Here is a 16480-nt window from a genome sequence, read left to right as displayed (position 1 = left end):
ATGTATTCCAGATTGAAATCTGGAAGTCGCTTGTCTGAATGCTGTGGATGTAAATCGGGGTCGAAAGAGCATTGAATATTAGATCGAGGTGACGCCGGTGTATATAACGTCGCAGGCTTTCAACACATAAATACACACAAATATATATATATATATATATATATATATATATATATATATATATATATATATATATATATATATATAGAGTGACACGAAATATGCATGTATTGCACGTATACACGTTGTTGCACCTATGTTACACGCACACATACACTTTAATATGTGTATACACGGAACGAAAAGTGTATTTTTTTCGTACATAATGTATGCGAGAGCTTTTCATTTGTGTGTGTTTAATTTTAATCGTAACGAGTGCCAAAGTGATTTGAAGTAACCGAAAATTAGACTTCTTATATTGTATAGGTTTTCGTAAAAGCGACTTTTTTGGGTTAATCGATGTGTACCAAAGGAGGTATTAAGCTCGAAAATGTCTCCGATGTAAAAATGCTTGCTTGAGCGTGACTATATACAACGTATGTACACCTGTTACATAGTTTCGTAATGTGTGATGTTATCGCATGGACATACTTTTTTCAGTGGGTAAACGCGATCGAAGAAACAATTATTGTACTACTCGATTCGACACACATATTTCTCGTTTCTTCCGTTCGATTATAAATTCTCATGACACGTGCCCGAATATATTGTTATCATTGCAATCAATGACTGAAAAAAATTGTATGGAGTTTTTCTACTTCGAGAGAAGAAAAAAAAGAAAGAATTTAATTCGCGAATGAAAACGTAATCTTTTTCTATATAATAAGTGCCATGATACGATGCGAAAATTTATTTATATTTATCGTTATATGAAATTTTCAATGTGATCTAACGAAATCAAAAGTAAAGTAAAAATCTAGCGTTTAGGACGTACAAGCTTTGTTTGAATATACTTTACAGTGTGTATTATTGCTCAAGTTAAAACTTGATAAAAAACTTAAGTACGCATAGTCTTACTTAAATTTATATAAAAAATGAGAGGAAAACGATGAAAAGTATAGAAATACTTTAATTTACAAATCAAAATGGTGTCGTGATTTATGAAATTTCTTTCGAACGTATTCGAAAAATTCATCAAAATTATTATGTGCATTAAATTGTTTGATTGTGTACGACGAGCAAGCGCAAAATTATGGGTAAGCGATAAGAATATATACCGCATTAATTAATTTGAATGTGAGATATTTATAGTAGAAACGATTTCCGCACAAAACTTAAGTAACATTAAGCACAGACAATAAAGTACCTTTGCGTTACAGAATACAAATATTTATTGACCCAAAAATAACTTATCAAATATATATACATATATTTTTCAATAGAATCATTGCCGTGTAAAATGTCGTGAGATTTAATACGAATAATTTATCGGACTGTATAAGGCACTATTTTGTCCATGCTTGATACAACAAATGATTTTATACATATAGAGTTACTTATTCATCTCTTACTTAAGGCGTATCACATCATTATTAGCAGTGCAATTGAAAATGCAAAATATGAACATGTGGTTGATAATAACTAGATTTAAGGTTGCTTCGAATGTTGTAGTCGAATTAAAAAGCATTTCGATGTTCGACTTCAAAATAATCTTTGCCACAGGGCGAATCCAAATTTTCTGTACCAAGTCCAAAAAAAAACAACTAGAATGCAGAAAAATATATATTGTCTATATGCAACTGATTTTGTGATTCTTTTTATTCAATTCCTCCCAACACCTATATTATTTTTTAATATTATAGTTATAATAGTAATAAATATCATTAGCTCGAGTAAAATGTTCAACATTTGTTAGTTAATCAAACTTTATTGATGTATAGCGAGAATACAATAAAGCAGTCTTAAAATATATTAATTTCTTTACGTATGTAAGAACGTTACAAAATAGTATTTTTTAAATACATGTTTCTTATACTGTACTCTTTGATAGTATAAATTGGTTATCAAAATCAGCGTTTAATTTATTTTTATATATTTTATTGCCTCTTCAATGAGAGTTATTTGTTTGATTTGATAAGATCTCTTTTTCTTATTCGTAAACTCGCGTTAATATTATTTCTAAGAAAAAGTGATTTCTTGCATTTAACTTTATCAGATAATAAATATTTAATTAAAACTTGTATAAAATTTGGTAAAACCACTATTTCTTAGACATTAGGAAAATAGATCACAATTGATTTTATAAAAGCACAATAAATGCTCCTCTAAATAACGCAATTAAACATATCACTTGAGTTCAACATTTTTAAGTCTTACGTTTCACTAATTTGTAATAAAGTGCAACAAAAAAGTTGATGATAATGAAATATACAAAAACATAGTCAAAATTATAACGGCGATAAGTAGAGTTCTATACTAACATAAAATACTTGATGACTATTAAGTTCAAGAGAGATGCATAAGTAATACTACTTGAATAAGTCGGAGCAGAATTCATATACTGTCCCTCGTTATGGCTTGCATCAACATCAGCAGGATGACTAGTTGAATATTTTTGAATTGGTAATGCCGTTGTTGTCGAAGGGTCTTCTATTTTCTTATAGCTCCAGCGCAATTCAAATTTCTTTGTAAAGTCAACTAATATGTTATTCACGTACAAAACCTGCGCAAAAAATCAACAATTAACAGTAGACATGTAATTGATAAAACAATCACAACTATTATAATAACTTACAGATTTTTCCTTATCATATTCAAATTCAACGTCCTTGTCATTGAATAAGACCTGTTTGACAACTTTAGAGATACCCATGACAATGATTGTTCCTAGTTTCATTTTATCGTCAAAGGAACATTCGATCACAGTGCTTGTTAATACGTTGTTTGAAACTTCGAACTCAAACAGATTATATTTTTTCTTCTCGATTGAATCTGTAAGATACGATTTACGTATGACTTTCTGCCTAGTAAAGATATTAAAATTGAAAATTGTTTAATCACCTAAACTATCTCCATCGTCCCAGTACAATTCCCCCTTGGCACTTTCATGTTCGTCAAGAGCAATTAACAAACCAAATGGTTTTTGTCGACTAAGGCTTGTTGTAACACTTGGCTCTTGAACAGGTATAATACATCCTCCACGAACTAGCAATGGGATGGTATCCATCGGAGCATCCAATGTGTAATTTTTACCGATAGTAAATGAAAATTCCATCGTGTGATAGTTGTACCAAAGGCCTCTGGGAATGTAAACATGCACTTCAGTCTTACCCTGAAAACGTAAATAAAGAGCGTAAGTATGCAATCTTTGAATCCAGATATAATAGGAATATACTGTGTTATCTGTATGCTTTACGTATCTCACCTCCTCGAGAACTGGCGCTATCATAAGACAACTACCCCATAAGAATTGGGTATCTATGTTGAACGTCATGGGATCTTCATTGAACCTGAAAAAATTTCGGATATTTTTTCATTAGTTACGCACAATATTTTTGAAACAAAATATTTAGTCTTGTAATAATTGAATACTAACTCGATAAACAAAGGTCGAGCCACGGTCTCGCCGTAACGATGTGCGCGATAGAACAAGGTATACAAGTATGGTAAAAGTCGATATCTGATTCTTAAAGCTTTCTTGGAAGACTCGACAACCAATTGGCCCATTGCTACTGGATCTTGATCCTGAAAATCACAAATTTCATTTTAAAATAACAATATTTTACGTATTATTTTAGATTTTTAAATTAAAAATGTTGCTTACAATGGTATCATCTGAATTGTGGTTTCGAGAGAATGGATAAAATGCTCCTAATTGCATCCACCTATTACATAGGGCTACCGTAGTATTTCCGTCAAAGCCACAAATATCTGCGCCGACCATCGGAATTTGAAACAAGCTATAGGCTAAAATCTCTGGTATGCTCATTCTCAAGTCATGCCTGAAAGGGATGTTTCAACTCGTGTTTTTGAAGGTCGCATTGTATAGGAGCTAGCTACATGTTATACGTGAAAAATTTATTTACATACCATGCGGAATATACATCTCCAGTCCAATGTCCTGCGTAAAAACCGTGTCCTTCCCACGTAGATCGGGAAATTATAAATGGTCTTTTGTTGCGGATTTGTTTCAATGCACTATAAGAGTAAAATAAAATCAGAAATAAAAAATCAAAGAAATACTGTGAAAATAAATAGAAAATAAAAACTTACTGATTTACAACCACTGCTTGACTAGTACCATAAACGTTGTGAAGATCATAATGATTACCCAAATGCTGTTTGGCGTTCATGCAAACGGTTTTTCTTGCTAATAGATTACCATTGACATTAGGTAAATATGGAGGATTGTCAAGGGAAGTTGCCTTGCAGCCGTTAATATGGCCATTATAGAAGTTAGACGGTTCATTCATGTCCTACGAAGATACATTAAATGTTGTTTTTTAACTTTTACATTAAAAATTAATAAGGGTATCAAAATCATTAAAAAACTTACTATCCAAGCACCATCATATTCAAAATCTTTGTGCATATTGCTCATCATTTCTGTATAATAAGAAGTCGTTTCTGGGTTCGTGAAGTCGGGCCAAGTAGTAGATACTGTATTCCATACTTTTCCTTTAAATGGTTCATTGCTTTCTCCATCGAATATGAATATGCCCCGTTTGACGCCTTCATCATACGGAATGTACGTGCCATTCTTCTCATTTGCTGACACGCCAGCATCAATTAATGGAATGTAATGCATTCCAGCCTTAAAAAAAAATGTTTATGCTGTTTAATCGTCACTTGACAATATCTACGAAAAAGATCAATTCTTACATCATGGATTTCTTGAATGAAATTTGGAAGATCTTTGAATTTAGTTTTATCATAGGTGAAATCGTTGTTATTATCCATATAGTCCAAATCGTTCCATTGAGTATCCTATGATAAAATGATTACACATTAGAAATAATGAGGATTATCTACTAGTGAAATAAATATAGGTATTTTGATAAAATATTTACAAAGGGAATTAAGGCATCTCTTGTTCTCTGCCAAACGGCTTTAGTCTTTTCTAAAGTTCCATAACCATATTTACAAAGATGAAAACCTAGTGACCAGTATGGTGGTAAGAAAGGCTTTCCAACTATTTCAGAGTACTGCTTCAATACATCAGCTGGTGTTGGGCCCGTAAAAAAGTAGATATCAAAAATGCCTCCAATACTTCTGAATGTAATTGCAGGGGTTGGTTGCAAAATAATGTCTGTAAGCAAGTGATTTATTAGAAAGTTGAAAATATAATATATTTCAGATACTTTTAGAATCAAATATTCTTACCCATCGCGTTACTATTTAAAAATAGAACACCATGTGCCTTTCCTGTCTTCTCAACTACCATGTAAAATGGATGAGATCCATAAAGGTTGGCCTGAAAATTTATGTTTCAATTAAATATTACAAACAAAGATCCAAATACCTATTTCGATTTTTATACATTACATTTTCGGTAGGAGGTTGATCGGAATTAAAAAGAGTGAGTTTTTGCCAATTAGTGTTCAATCTTAAATTAGTCCTGTGCTCTCCAAGTCCATAAATATTATGAGAAGGTAATACAGAGCTTATTTGAAGGAACTGATCAGAAAAGATGAAGCCACCAAATCCTATAGAATTGAATCTAAAAATAAATACATAACATTTACTATAATGCAATGATTCAATGTAAAAATACATTTTGCACAGTAATGTTAAAGCTCTTACAGAGTTCTTTTATCACTTGATCGCATTACTTTGAAACCAGGAACATTTTCATCCATCTTGAGTTCATAAAGTGGATTAGAAGTCTTCTTCATGAATGGCCTAGGATCTGATCTTGCTGGGAAAGGCGGTTCATACCTTTTATTCATAGGATCAAAAATCTGTAATTTAATAGAAAAATGAGTATAAAAAAATCATTTTAAGTTCATGATTTTTAATAACTAATTTAACAACTTTACCTTTACTCTTAAAGTAGTATCATCTATACCAGTAGCTTCAATCTTCACAAGTTTCAAGTCTTTTTTGTAGAATGAATCTCTTTCTAAACGCAACAGTCCAGAAAAATCATTACCATCTTTACTGAAGTTTTGATACTTGTACAAACTCCAATTTTTTGGATAATAGCAATAAGGCACATCAAGAGGAACTAGTTTTTCATAGTGTAATTGATGTAGTACATTCCAGCAACAACCTCTATTTCTGCATGATAGTTCAGAGGCTCCATTTTCTGGATGACAATCAAATCTTAAATTCAATGGAATAAAATCACACTGCTCTCCATTATCTTCTTCATAATCTTTCAACAAATCAGTCTTAGAAAATGTAAACATGTCTTTGATTCTCTTCGAGCCCTGCTCGGTAAGTATATTTATATTTTCAAGTTTGTCCTCCATAGTTTCTTGAAGATCATTTAACTCTTTCAATTTTTCTTCTGCGTTTACATGAAAACTATTCAATTCTTCGTAGATATGTTCTTGTTGTATTTTGGCTTCTTTGAAATATTGTGTACATTGCAAAAGTACGTAAGTAGTAAGAATAAACATCACAAGGTATCCAATCCATTTGATTATCAAAAATATTGGCGATACATATGGTAAAATCTGCTTAAAATATGCCTTTATGCTGGTATCCGTCCACGATACCATGCTTTGGCTGTCTCCTGATTCAGTCAATAGTGTTTCTTGAGATTCTTCAGGGTTTCCTTGATGGTTGCGTCTTGTAAAGACAGCAACAAATTCACTGCTTTTTTTACTCATTTTTGCTGATGTGTCTTTGTCCACATGCAAATATAAAAGAATACAGAAAATTGATTACAAGAAAACAGAAAAATGAATATCTAACATTTTCTTTTTAATACTATGTGTATACAGTTTATCCTAGTTTTTATCATATTTTTTCAAGAAATAAAATGATGCAACAAACTCCATGAAAACATGAACAATGCACATTTTGCGAAAATAAAATGAATACTAAAAATGACTTTATTAACGTGATTCATCCTGGAGTAAAATTGATAAAAATTGCAATAACAGTCAAAATAAATATATCGAAAATTGATCGAAATATTACCTTTACATAACCTTAACGAATTATTTCGTATAAAAAATGTAAGAAGCACAAGTTACTTTGCCACTTTCTAATCATGAACTCGAAAATTTTTCGACGCGAACAACACAGTAATGCAAACTCTTCTTGTGCAGAAAATCAAACGTGATCACTTTTCGCCGACGCTACAAAAATAACAACGAATATAGACTTCATATAGAAGAACGGTTCGTATAGCGCCCAGATAACAACGTGTCGGCACAGAGACGTCCCCGTGACGGCACGAGATGGCGGCATCCACGACAGCACGTGACGTCCAGCTGCCGCAGCACAGAGACGGCACGTGACGGCACGGCGAGACAGCACGACGTGCCGTCTCTGTGCCGTCTCTGTGCCAGCAGAAAACGCTACCGGCGGGGAGCGATTTTATCGCATATAAAAATAACGCTAAATAAAAATTAGTTAGAACGCATAACTAAGCATCTACATCATAAATAATTAATAAATTTTGTTATATAGTATAAAAAAAATTTTATGTAAGAAAAAAAAATCTGCCGGGTGTAGGGCTGGAACTCGCGATCTTTGGATCAGAAGTCCGAAGCTCTAGCCTCTGAGCCACAACTCTTCTTACAATTTGATGCACAATTGCACCTAATAATCATCGCTAATAATTAGAATTATGTAATAAAATAATGTTTAAATGTAATTCGGTTTGGAGAGAATAAAAAAAGTAATAAATGTATGCTCTTTACTAATTAAAGTCCATAATTATTAATAATGCAACATTCTGAGCACGCGGCACGCGTGCTGTCGCTGTGCAGTCTCTGTGCCGTCGCGTACAGACGCCCTAGGTCGAGACAGCAACTGGACGGCACAGTGACAGCACGACGTGCGGCACGTCAAGAGCATGCTCTGCAAAAAAACGCCCGCCAGATGTCCCCGCTTGATAGCACAGAGACGGCACACGGACAGCACGCCGTGCGGCACAACAAGTCTCGGTGGAGACAGCACGTGCTGTTATCTGGGCGGCGAGGGGACGGAAAGCGATAGTTCGGTACGCTCCGCGAGATGGCGGCAGCCATCAATTTCTATCGTGCTGTCTCTCTCACTCTCACGGCGCCATTCAAATTTTAAGCTTGCAGTCGTCAAGTCAGCCGAATGTCAATCTCCTTGCTACATGAATGTTATAAAATTAAATAATAGCAGCGTAGATGTAAATAATAAATAAATATTATATGTGACGCACTATGAAAATTGTAATAGTGTATAATAGTTTAATTATTACGTGATACTTAAAATTTAATTTTCGCTACAGTGTGCGTAAAAACAATAAATCGGGATACTTGCTCTTAGTTAATATTAGTTTGTTTATAATTAAAAACAGCCATCAAAATAAAAACAATCAAACTAATATTATTCGATGGAAACCAATCGGGAAGGTGGCTAAGTTTTCTTCCATCAGGAAAAGGATAGGATAAAAGGAAAGCATAGGTGTAGGAATGGCGATGATGATACACATAAATTATTTACATTTCATGCAACTATCGATCAACACTCATGCAACTGCTGTTAATGAAGGTATTTACAAATATTTAATTAATTAAAGAAAAGAAAAGAATATGAAAAATCAAAACAAACTATGATTTAATTAATGAGTTAAAATATTTATTATGCGCATGCAATTAAATACAAATGATTTTATATTGATGAGTGATTAAAAGTTGTAAACAAAAATAATTTTAAATAAAAAGCAGTGCTTATTCTATTTAAAAAAATTAATACCGTTTATCGACAATTTATAAGAATTCCTCTGTGAACAAAATAAAATATAAAGTATGAAGTAATAATTGGCTGAGACGACACAATAAGCAAATAAGCACTTTGATTATCTTCGAGACATAAAATGGGAAACTGACAGGAGCTGCGTTTTCGCGGTTTTTTCCTAGTCAGAAAAATATGGTTGTCGCAACCAATACTTTTGTAAAACCTCCTTACACACTCATTATTCATTTTCTTGTCATTTATTTACTTTCATTATTGTTAAAAAGTATATTTTACATAATATACTGCATGAATGATGAATCGTCTGCTTGTGCGTGCTCATATGCGCGCCAAGCTGTAGGAAACTCATAGGTGGCGCCGCCGAGCGGTTGGGTAACAGAACTAACGGCCTGTTACCCAAGCTTTCGTCCCCCCATTTTAACCCAGAACCGTTCTTCTATAGGAAGTCTATATTCGTTGAAAATAACAATGAACTGGCGGTAACCAAAGCCCACAATAAGCCTCTCCGGCGACGAAAAGCGAACTGTTGCACATTTGCAGGGGCGGTTAGAAGCGTTTGGCCGTACTTGTCATACGCAAGAGTGGGAGATGTATTTCATCATGTTTCCTCGGCAAAAAAATAGGGGACTCCCAAATTTATATAAATTATTACTGGAAAATTTAGTTTTGTCCATTTTCTTTTTTAGCGATTTGTAAATATTTATATAACACGTAACGACGTTATGAAGTAAACGTGTCGATATTTGTAAAAAGTTTTATTTTGATTGTATTGCACAAGTATAATACTTTTTAAATGTATATATAATTAAGAGACTCAATGAATCACACGCAGATGAATTTTATATAGAAACCGGTTTTAATCTATACAAATCGTAAAATGTAGTTTTTATAAAATAAAATAAACTTACGTTTTCTTTGGGAAACATTCGTGCTAAAAATTGAAGAAATGCTTCTTGCCAGATTAAACACCAATAATATACTGCGCAAAGTCGAAATTTCAATAAACAATGAGAGTAGTATTCTCTTAAGAGATTACAGCGTTTATCAACGCCGCGTAATTTATATTTATCAGCCAATGACATTCGAGCGACGTATTCCTGGATATATGTATATAGGTACATACAGTGTACCCACACATCCTGTTTCAATTTGAGATAACTTGGAAGCTTCTTGGAATTAAAATCAAATAGCGCATTTTGTATGTATCTCTTTTAATAAAATACCTTTTATAATAAGTATAAACAAGTGATAAAAATATAATTTTTTATACATAATTCACAGCTGAACGAGATGGAATTCTATCCATTATAAACTATTGAATTCTCGTTCAAGCTCCATCACATTTTTGGACAATTTCTGCAAAAAAAAAATATTTTCATTAAATAGATTTATTAACAACCCACCTGTATTTCTACAGGCTTCAATTTTATCGGGGATCTTACTTTGTACTATTGTGTTCAAAGCTACTATTGTTGGCGAATCTGGCATTTCAATCAAGAAATTTTTGCCTTCATCACAGCATCTCGCTAGTAGTGGGTCCAAGGGTAAAGTTCCCAAAAATTCAACATTTAAATCATCCGACATTTTCTTAGCTCCGCCAGTCAACGCCGGGAATATTTCTGCTGAAGTCTATTTTGTTTAGAACAAAAGTTAATATACTGACATAATATAAAATGTAATTCTATGATTAATTTAAAATCTATCTGGTTGCTTACTTTGCACTTAGGACATACAAAAATGCTCATGTTCTCAACAACTCCAAGAATGGGAATGTCAACTTTCTTGCAAAAATCTATTTCTTTCCTGACATCTAAAAGAGCAACTTCTTGTGGAGTAGTAACAATGATTGCCCCAGTTATTCCAGCTTCTTTTAAATATGATGCTGCTGACAAATGTTCATCAGAAGTACCAGGTGGTGTATCTAATATAAGGTAATCCAGAGTACCCCAATCAACTTCGGATAAAAACTGTTTGATCATTCCTATGAAGAAAATTGATTAATCTTAGTAAAAAAATATTCTGAAAAATTTTGTTTATTACATTTAAGTAATGTATTCAAATATTTTACCATTTTTTTTAGGTCCCCTCCAAATAACTGCATCTGAAGAACTGTTTAGAAGGAATCCTATAGACATTAATGACAGGTTGTCTTCTATATACTGAAAACGAAATATTGATTCTTAATTACAAGTTGTCCAAACAAATATAATAGCATAGGCAGTAATTTTACAGTGCAATTTACCACTGGAGACCATCCTGATGCACTTTGATGTACTTGCTCACCGAGAGCTCCAAGGACTCTTGGTTGGGAAGGTCCACAAATGTCAATATCCAAAACAGCAACCTACAGCAGAACATGTGAATATATTACTATGTAGCCTTGTGTTATGACTTATGAGTCCTAGTTGCAGTTATGATTTTATATTTAGTTTTATGAAAATGCATTTTGTGCATGAGACAGAAGCATTCTGGTTACGTAGAGCAGGTAATCAATAGGTGACTGGTACAAGCAGACTCGACCTATATAGATACTGCACATGCAAAGGCATCTTCACTGCATATAAGTTGGTTGCCTAAACTACAACCAGGCTGAATCATTTCAGTTCCTGCCATGTACATTGAAAATCACATGGATGTTCTCGGATTGGGAAAGAGAGTAAGTAGATAGAGGAGTATAAATTTTAGTTTTTCACAAAAAAAGTTTTGAAATGAGAAATGTTCAAGAATTATCAGTTTTATGTAAAGAATATTAAATTTTAAAAAACTATGGATTAAATTTTAATACTTTGTAATTAGTGTGTCGAAGTCAAAAGGGGTCATGATGGTTAAACTTCATTCAAAATTACAGTTATGAAAATTTTAATAATTTGAACTTACATTTCTGTCAGGGTTTTCTGCAGCAAGTGCTCTGGATACAAGTGATGTGACCGTGCTTTTCCCAACACCACCTTTGCCTGATAATATTAATAGCTTATTTTTCACTGACGAAAGCCTTTCTTTTACTAACGCTATTCCAGGGTCTGGTAGCTTTGTTGCACCTGATGAGCAAATGTTCTGATTCGGACAGCCTGCGCAAGCTGACACTTTTCCAGCATCTTCACTTTGAGTTCCAGGACAGTCTATAAATAATACAACATAATCAATACATCATTTTCATTGATGAAGTGAAATGAACTGCAAATAATCTATCTTAAAAAAAAGAAGACACTTGAGTAAATTAATTTTGTTTTACTGTTGATTGTTGATGACAATAAAAAGTAAAGTAGAAAAAGAATAAATAATAAACTGTAGATTTGATACTTAAGAGAAGTTTTCTAAACATTAGTCGATTAAAAGTGCTGACAACGAATGAAAAATTAAGATTTTAAATATCCTAACTCTAACCTAGAAGAAATTGCAATAAATAATGCAATAAAATAATGACAGTAAAACTATAAATTGCGTTTAAAACATAACCGACGTTAGAATTTGATTTCAAAAAATATTTTTCACAACAATCTAGTTTATTTGAGAAAAAATACGCACTAATTTAAACAAAAAAATACTTACGATCCGGAGCATCTTGCGGAACATCGGCCATATTGGAATCACTGCATTATACTGTTTATATTTTTTTTAGATTTTGAAAATACTTATTCAAAATATTTTCATTGTTGGAGCGATAATTTTTTCAACTTGCTATTAGTAATTTATTTTTTACACAATTTTTTAAAACTGTATAAAATTATAAAAACAAAAGATTGTTGATAGTTAAAAAAATGAAATTAAAAATGATGTAACATTATCTATATTTCAACTGATAATTAATCTAAATTTTTCATTTTTTTTAAGCATCTCAAATGTTGGAATACTTTAGGATCATCATCATCAGTACCATGCATAAAATCTCTCATGTCATCATCAAAATTAAATGATTACTCTAAAACAAGATCTCTAGCTTGGAGACCAAACATGGGTGTAGAAAATGTGGAATTAGTTCCTTTGTAAGTTATGACGATCATTAGGTCAAACGATAAACATTAAAATATTTTTTGGTAAATTTTGCTTTGCAATGTAAAAAAATATTTCTCTTATCTTCTATATACGTATACCTATATTATATTCCACATTATGATAAGTGTGTCATTGGTATGACAAAGATTGATTTGTTTGGTATTGCATGAGAATGTAGCTATTGATTTAACAGACTTCATCTGCCTGCCTACTGGAATGCACTTTGCTCTATAACATTCCTTTACTCTTTTGGATTCCAATGGTACTCTATCTTTCTCTCCTGGCAACAGTAAACAACCTTCTTCCAAACAAGAGTTAATATTTTTCTATTGAATTCAACGAAATCCTAAACATATTTTAGTTATATATAATACAAAACTTTTAAAAGACTACTAAAATTTATTTACTAAAATAGTAGTATTAATACAACAAAAAAATATAACATTATTATTCACATAGGTCCTCAAAAGCTATATCGAGCTACACAGTGGACCCACTCTCGAGTATGACTACGCAGCCATTGAAGTTTCCAAACTTGGTGACAGGTCTTCCTAGGAATCCACCTTACTCTTCTCAAACATCAGCCCTTTGTACAAGATTTACACCAAATGAATGGTTCCAGAAGCAAGTCAAATTTTACAATGAAGCTGACTCCAATCGCTACTATTCCGAGAGAATGAGAAGCGATGCTGTAAAATGTATAAGGTAAATTAAGATTTGATAGAAACAGTGTGTAGAATATGATGGCCTGTTTTTAATGCTATTTTAGGGAGGCAGAATCAAAAATACAACACAATCAATATGACACTGGCAGAAGACTAGGTGAAAGAATAAGTGATGTTACTTTTTGGCGCAATGAAATTGCATCTGAGTTAGAAAAACAGGTTCAAGAAATTGAGAGGCTTCAGGACTGTAGAACAACTCTTGAGAAAGCTGTTCATGATATTCAAAATCCATTGCATGTTGCTGAAGAATGTCTATATCACCGAGAGGCAAGAAAAGGTAAAAGATAATTTTGTTAAATCTTTCAAATCTGAATCATGTTTTCTGTATAATAGGAAGTGAACTTGTTCATGATGAGGCTGAAAAAGCTTTGCTGAGAGAAGTACAGAACCTACGAAGTGGTCAAAACAGACTAGAAGCTTATCTTGATAAATGCAAAGATCAGGTAAGAGTTCTTCGCTTGTTCAAGTGCATTTTTAAGTGTTTATTAAATATTTCTTTTACAGCTCCGAAATTGTAGAATTTCGCAGAATCAATTAGAGCTTGATCTAAAAAATAAAGAAAGTGCTCTTGGTATTGACATGCTCTGTCATCAAATAAGTAATACAAGCAGAGGCTTGCAGTACTATTCTGGGATTGAAAAATATGATCCTTGGTTGAATGCATTTTTTGTTTTATAAAAACGATTCTTGAGCAAAATTTTAACAAATTTTCATTTTTTATTCTTTTTTAGCATTTCGAAGCCTGAGACATGGGCCGAAACGGCAAATCGGATCATCCAAAAATCACAGGCAGAGCGAACAAAATCATGTCAACTAAGAGCTGATGCAGAAACTTTGATCAATCGAGTGGCACAAGAAATGTGGGATTCTTGGAATAGCAGCAATAATGCTCTCTCTAGGAGATGTGGTGAATTGCTAGAAGCAAAGAGTAAACTACAACAGCACTTACATAAAGTGAGCAATAAAAATATTGAAAGAATGTGATGGATGAGAAACTAATTGTGCTTCTTACAGGTCCAGCAAGAGATTTTTGATGTTGAAAAGAACTTGGAATTATTACGTAAAGCCATTTCTGATAAAAGTTATGCATTGAAAGTTGCTCAAACAAGACTAGAAGCTCGTACACATCGTCCAGATATGGAATTATGTCGGGACAATGCATACATCAGTCTGCAAAGAGAAATTGATGATATATATAATCAGGTTGAGAGAATGCATAAATCATTGAAAGATATGGAAAATCAACATCAAAGATTGCTGAGAACACGTAATGCCCTTGAACATGATCTTGCTTTGAAGATTGATGCTGTATACATTGACAAAGAAAAAGTTTGTGGCTTGAGACGTGCATATCCAGTCAATGCAATGTTTAGATTCTAAAGGACCAGACCAATTATTTTTTTTTTTTCATTGAGTTTGTATTGTTTAATTTGTATTTAAAAATCGTTATTAGATATTTTTTAATAATGTTGAATTGTTGCATGAATAGAGGAAAAAAGTAGAAATGAATATCAGTTGTTAAATTTTTAAATGTTTACTTACTTGAACTAATTAACAATTGTATACAATTCAATCACGTTTTTTTTATGATTAATGGAGTTTCTTTATATAACTTGGTATTGGTAGCTTGGTGCCTTCTTTAGCTTCGAAAAATGTATAAGACAGGACTAGTTCATCCACCATCTCCATCTTGGGATCTTCATTAAACTCTGGGTCAATGAAGAAAAATACTGGCATGTCAACCTTTGTAGAATGAATAAATAAAAGATATCAATAAAACAATTCAGCTTCTTTACAAATCTCGCGCAATAATATTAATTATGTAACACAAAACTTACTTGTTCGTGTGGAGCAAGCATTTGTTCTTCAAAGCAGAAACATTGAATTTTATTGAAATATTGTCCAGCCTCAAAGGGCACTATGTTATACGTAGAAACTCCACATATTGGGACATCGGTCGGATTTGTAGCTGTGTAAAATGCTAAAGCTGTTTCTCCAGGCACTAGCCTGATCTCGTTTTGTTGTGGTTGGAAGTTCCAGGCCATTTGGGCAGCAGTGTCAGCGGTGAATTTTATTCTCAAAACTCTATCCTTAACTGGCTTCATGTCTGCCACTATGGAGGTGTCGTGACCTGTAGTACCTCCATAACTAAATGCCTACAGAACATAAAAATATCTATAATTTTAGAACAAATTGTCTTGCGTAATACAGAGCAAAAAAAGCTGTTTTGCTAATATTTTCAAGCGGTTATCAGTTAAATTCAAATCAATTCTGTTTATTGTAATATGACAATTTGTTCACTCATAAAACCAATTATAATGTACAAAAATACCTGACAAAATATTCTGTACAAAGGCACTGCAGCGTATGTCAGTCCAAGAGTCAAAACTCCAACAGCGGTCACATAATTCAACGTAGTCCTTATCTTCTTTCGCCTCTCCGGATCTTCTGTTGGTATTTTATTAAACATAGTTCTATTCACAGTGGTGTTTATGTGCCTGTAGTAACTACTTGCAAAAAACGAGCAAGTTCTGGCAAACATTTTTCTTCTAGATTATACAAAACAAAACGATTCGTAATAACCTATAAACTTGATTCTGACCACTTTCTTGACTGGATGAGCCAGTTTTTGACTCTGCATTGATTCGTTTGTTCGACCTCACACTTTCAATAGTAAACGGATCAAAGGTTTAACTTTTGTCACATTTTACATTTAATTTTCAAGTGCGGTTACAATCTTGCCGGAGAGTGCAAAGTTATGAAATACCTTATACATGCGAGCGAGTACCATATGATTTCCCCTGTTCCCCATCTCCTCACGGGTGTATCTATTTATACAGTTGGTCACTATGGAATATGTGTTCTATAATATTGGTAAGTATTGATTTGAAATTTCAAATGTTTCTTTTTATATA

At 32.8% G+C, this 16480-nt stretch overlaps 4 protein-coding genes across 12 annotated transcripts; 1 reads left to right on the top strand and 3 right to left on the bottom strand.

The window, feature by feature from the left end:
- Nucleotides 1-264: 264 nt before the first annotated feature.
- Nucleotides 265-9864, bottom strand: LOC100124137 (lysosomal alpha-glucosidase). 2 transcript variants are annotated; one of them, XM_031931506.2, is made up of 16 exons: nt 9756-9864; nt 5979-6790; nt 5743-5900; nt 5485-5659; nt 5323-5413; nt 5010-5248; nt 4822-4926; nt 4496-4753; nt 4213-4415; nt 4030-4137; nt 3764-3941; nt 3536-3684; nt 3365-3449; nt 3001-3271; nt 2735-2931; nt 265-2662 (listed from the first exon to the last, which is right to left on the bottom strand). In XM_031931506.2, exons 2-16 carry the CDS (start codon nt 6774-6776, stop codon nt 2411-2413), a joined length of 3267 nt encoding a protein of 1088 aa, XP_031787366.1. In that variant the 5' UTR covers nt 6777-6790; nt 9756-9864; the 3' UTR covers nt 265-2410. The 2 variants fall into 2 exon arrangements, with proteins under 2 accessions (XP_031787366.1, XP_031787365.1); XM_031931505.2 differs by lacking the exon at nt 9756-9864 and adding an exon at nt 7090-8671.
- Nucleotides 9865-10041: 177 nt separating this feature from the next.
- Nucleotides 10042-12519, bottom strand: LOC100124139 (cytosolic Fe-S cluster assembly factor NUBP1 homolog). Of its 2 annotated transcripts, none has more exons than XM_016986004.2 (7): nt 12397-12519; nt 11725-11966; nt 11078-11191; nt 10916-11006; nt 10563-10828; nt 10290-10476; nt 10042-10203 (listed from the first exon to the last, which is right to left on the bottom strand). In XM_016986004.2, the coding sequence occupies exons 1-7, from the start codon at nt 12425-12427 to the stop codon at nt 10175-10177; spliced, it is 960 nt and encodes a 319-aa protein (XP_016841493.1). In that variant the 5' UTR covers nt 12428-12519; the 3' UTR covers nt 10042-10174. The 2 variants fall into 2 exon arrangements, with proteins under 2 accessions (XP_016841493.1, XP_008207591.1); XM_008209369.2 differs by having other exon boundaries at nt 11090-11191.
- Nucleotides 11005-15349, top strand: LOC100124141 (tektin-3). Of its 7 annotated transcripts, XM_031931507.2 has the most exons (9): nt 11191-11503; nt 12679-12830; nt 13300-13545; nt 13610-13842; nt 13899-14008; nt 14070-14218; nt 14297-14519; nt 14580-14832; nt 15192-15349. In XM_031931507.2, the coding sequence occupies exons 1-9, from the start codon at nt 11459-11461 to the stop codon at nt 15206-15208; spliced, it is 1428 nt and encodes a 475-aa protein (XP_031787367.1). In that variant the 5' UTR covers nt 11191-11458; the 3' UTR covers nt 15209-15349. The 7 variants fall into 7 exon arrangements, with proteins under 7 accessions (XP_032456885.1, XP_008207590.1, XP_031787367.1 ...); XM_032600994.1 differs by lacking the exon at nt 12679-12830 and having other exon boundaries at nt 11005-11503; XM_001607955.5 differs by having other exon boundaries at nt 14580-15349.
- On the bottom strand, nt 13220-16390 carry LOC100124142 (cytochrome c oxidase assembly protein COX11, mitochondrial). The gene is made up of 4 exons (XM_001607958.4): nt 15898-16390; nt 15404-15721; nt 15108-15308; nt 13220-13529 (listed from the first exon to the last, which is right to left on the bottom strand). Exons 1-3 carry the CDS (start codon nt 16105-16107, stop codon nt 15156-15158), a joined length of 681 nt encoding a protein of 226 aa, XP_001608008.2. The 5' UTR covers nt 16108-16390; the 3' UTR covers nt 13220-13529; nt 15108-15155.
- Between the last annotated feature and the right edge of the window lie 90 nt (nt 16391-16480).

Source organism: Nasonia vitripennis, chromosome 5, assembly GCF_009193385.2.
Source record: "Nasonia vitripennis strain AsymCx chromosome 5, Nvit_psr_1.1, whole genome shotgun sequence".
Lineage (NCBI taxonomy): Eukaryota > Metazoa > Arthropoda > Insecta > Hymenoptera > Pteromalidae > Nasonia > Nasonia vitripennis.
The sequence above is the reverse complement of the archived record's forward strand: the minus strand, read 5'-3'. Positions and strand labels throughout refer to the sequence as shown.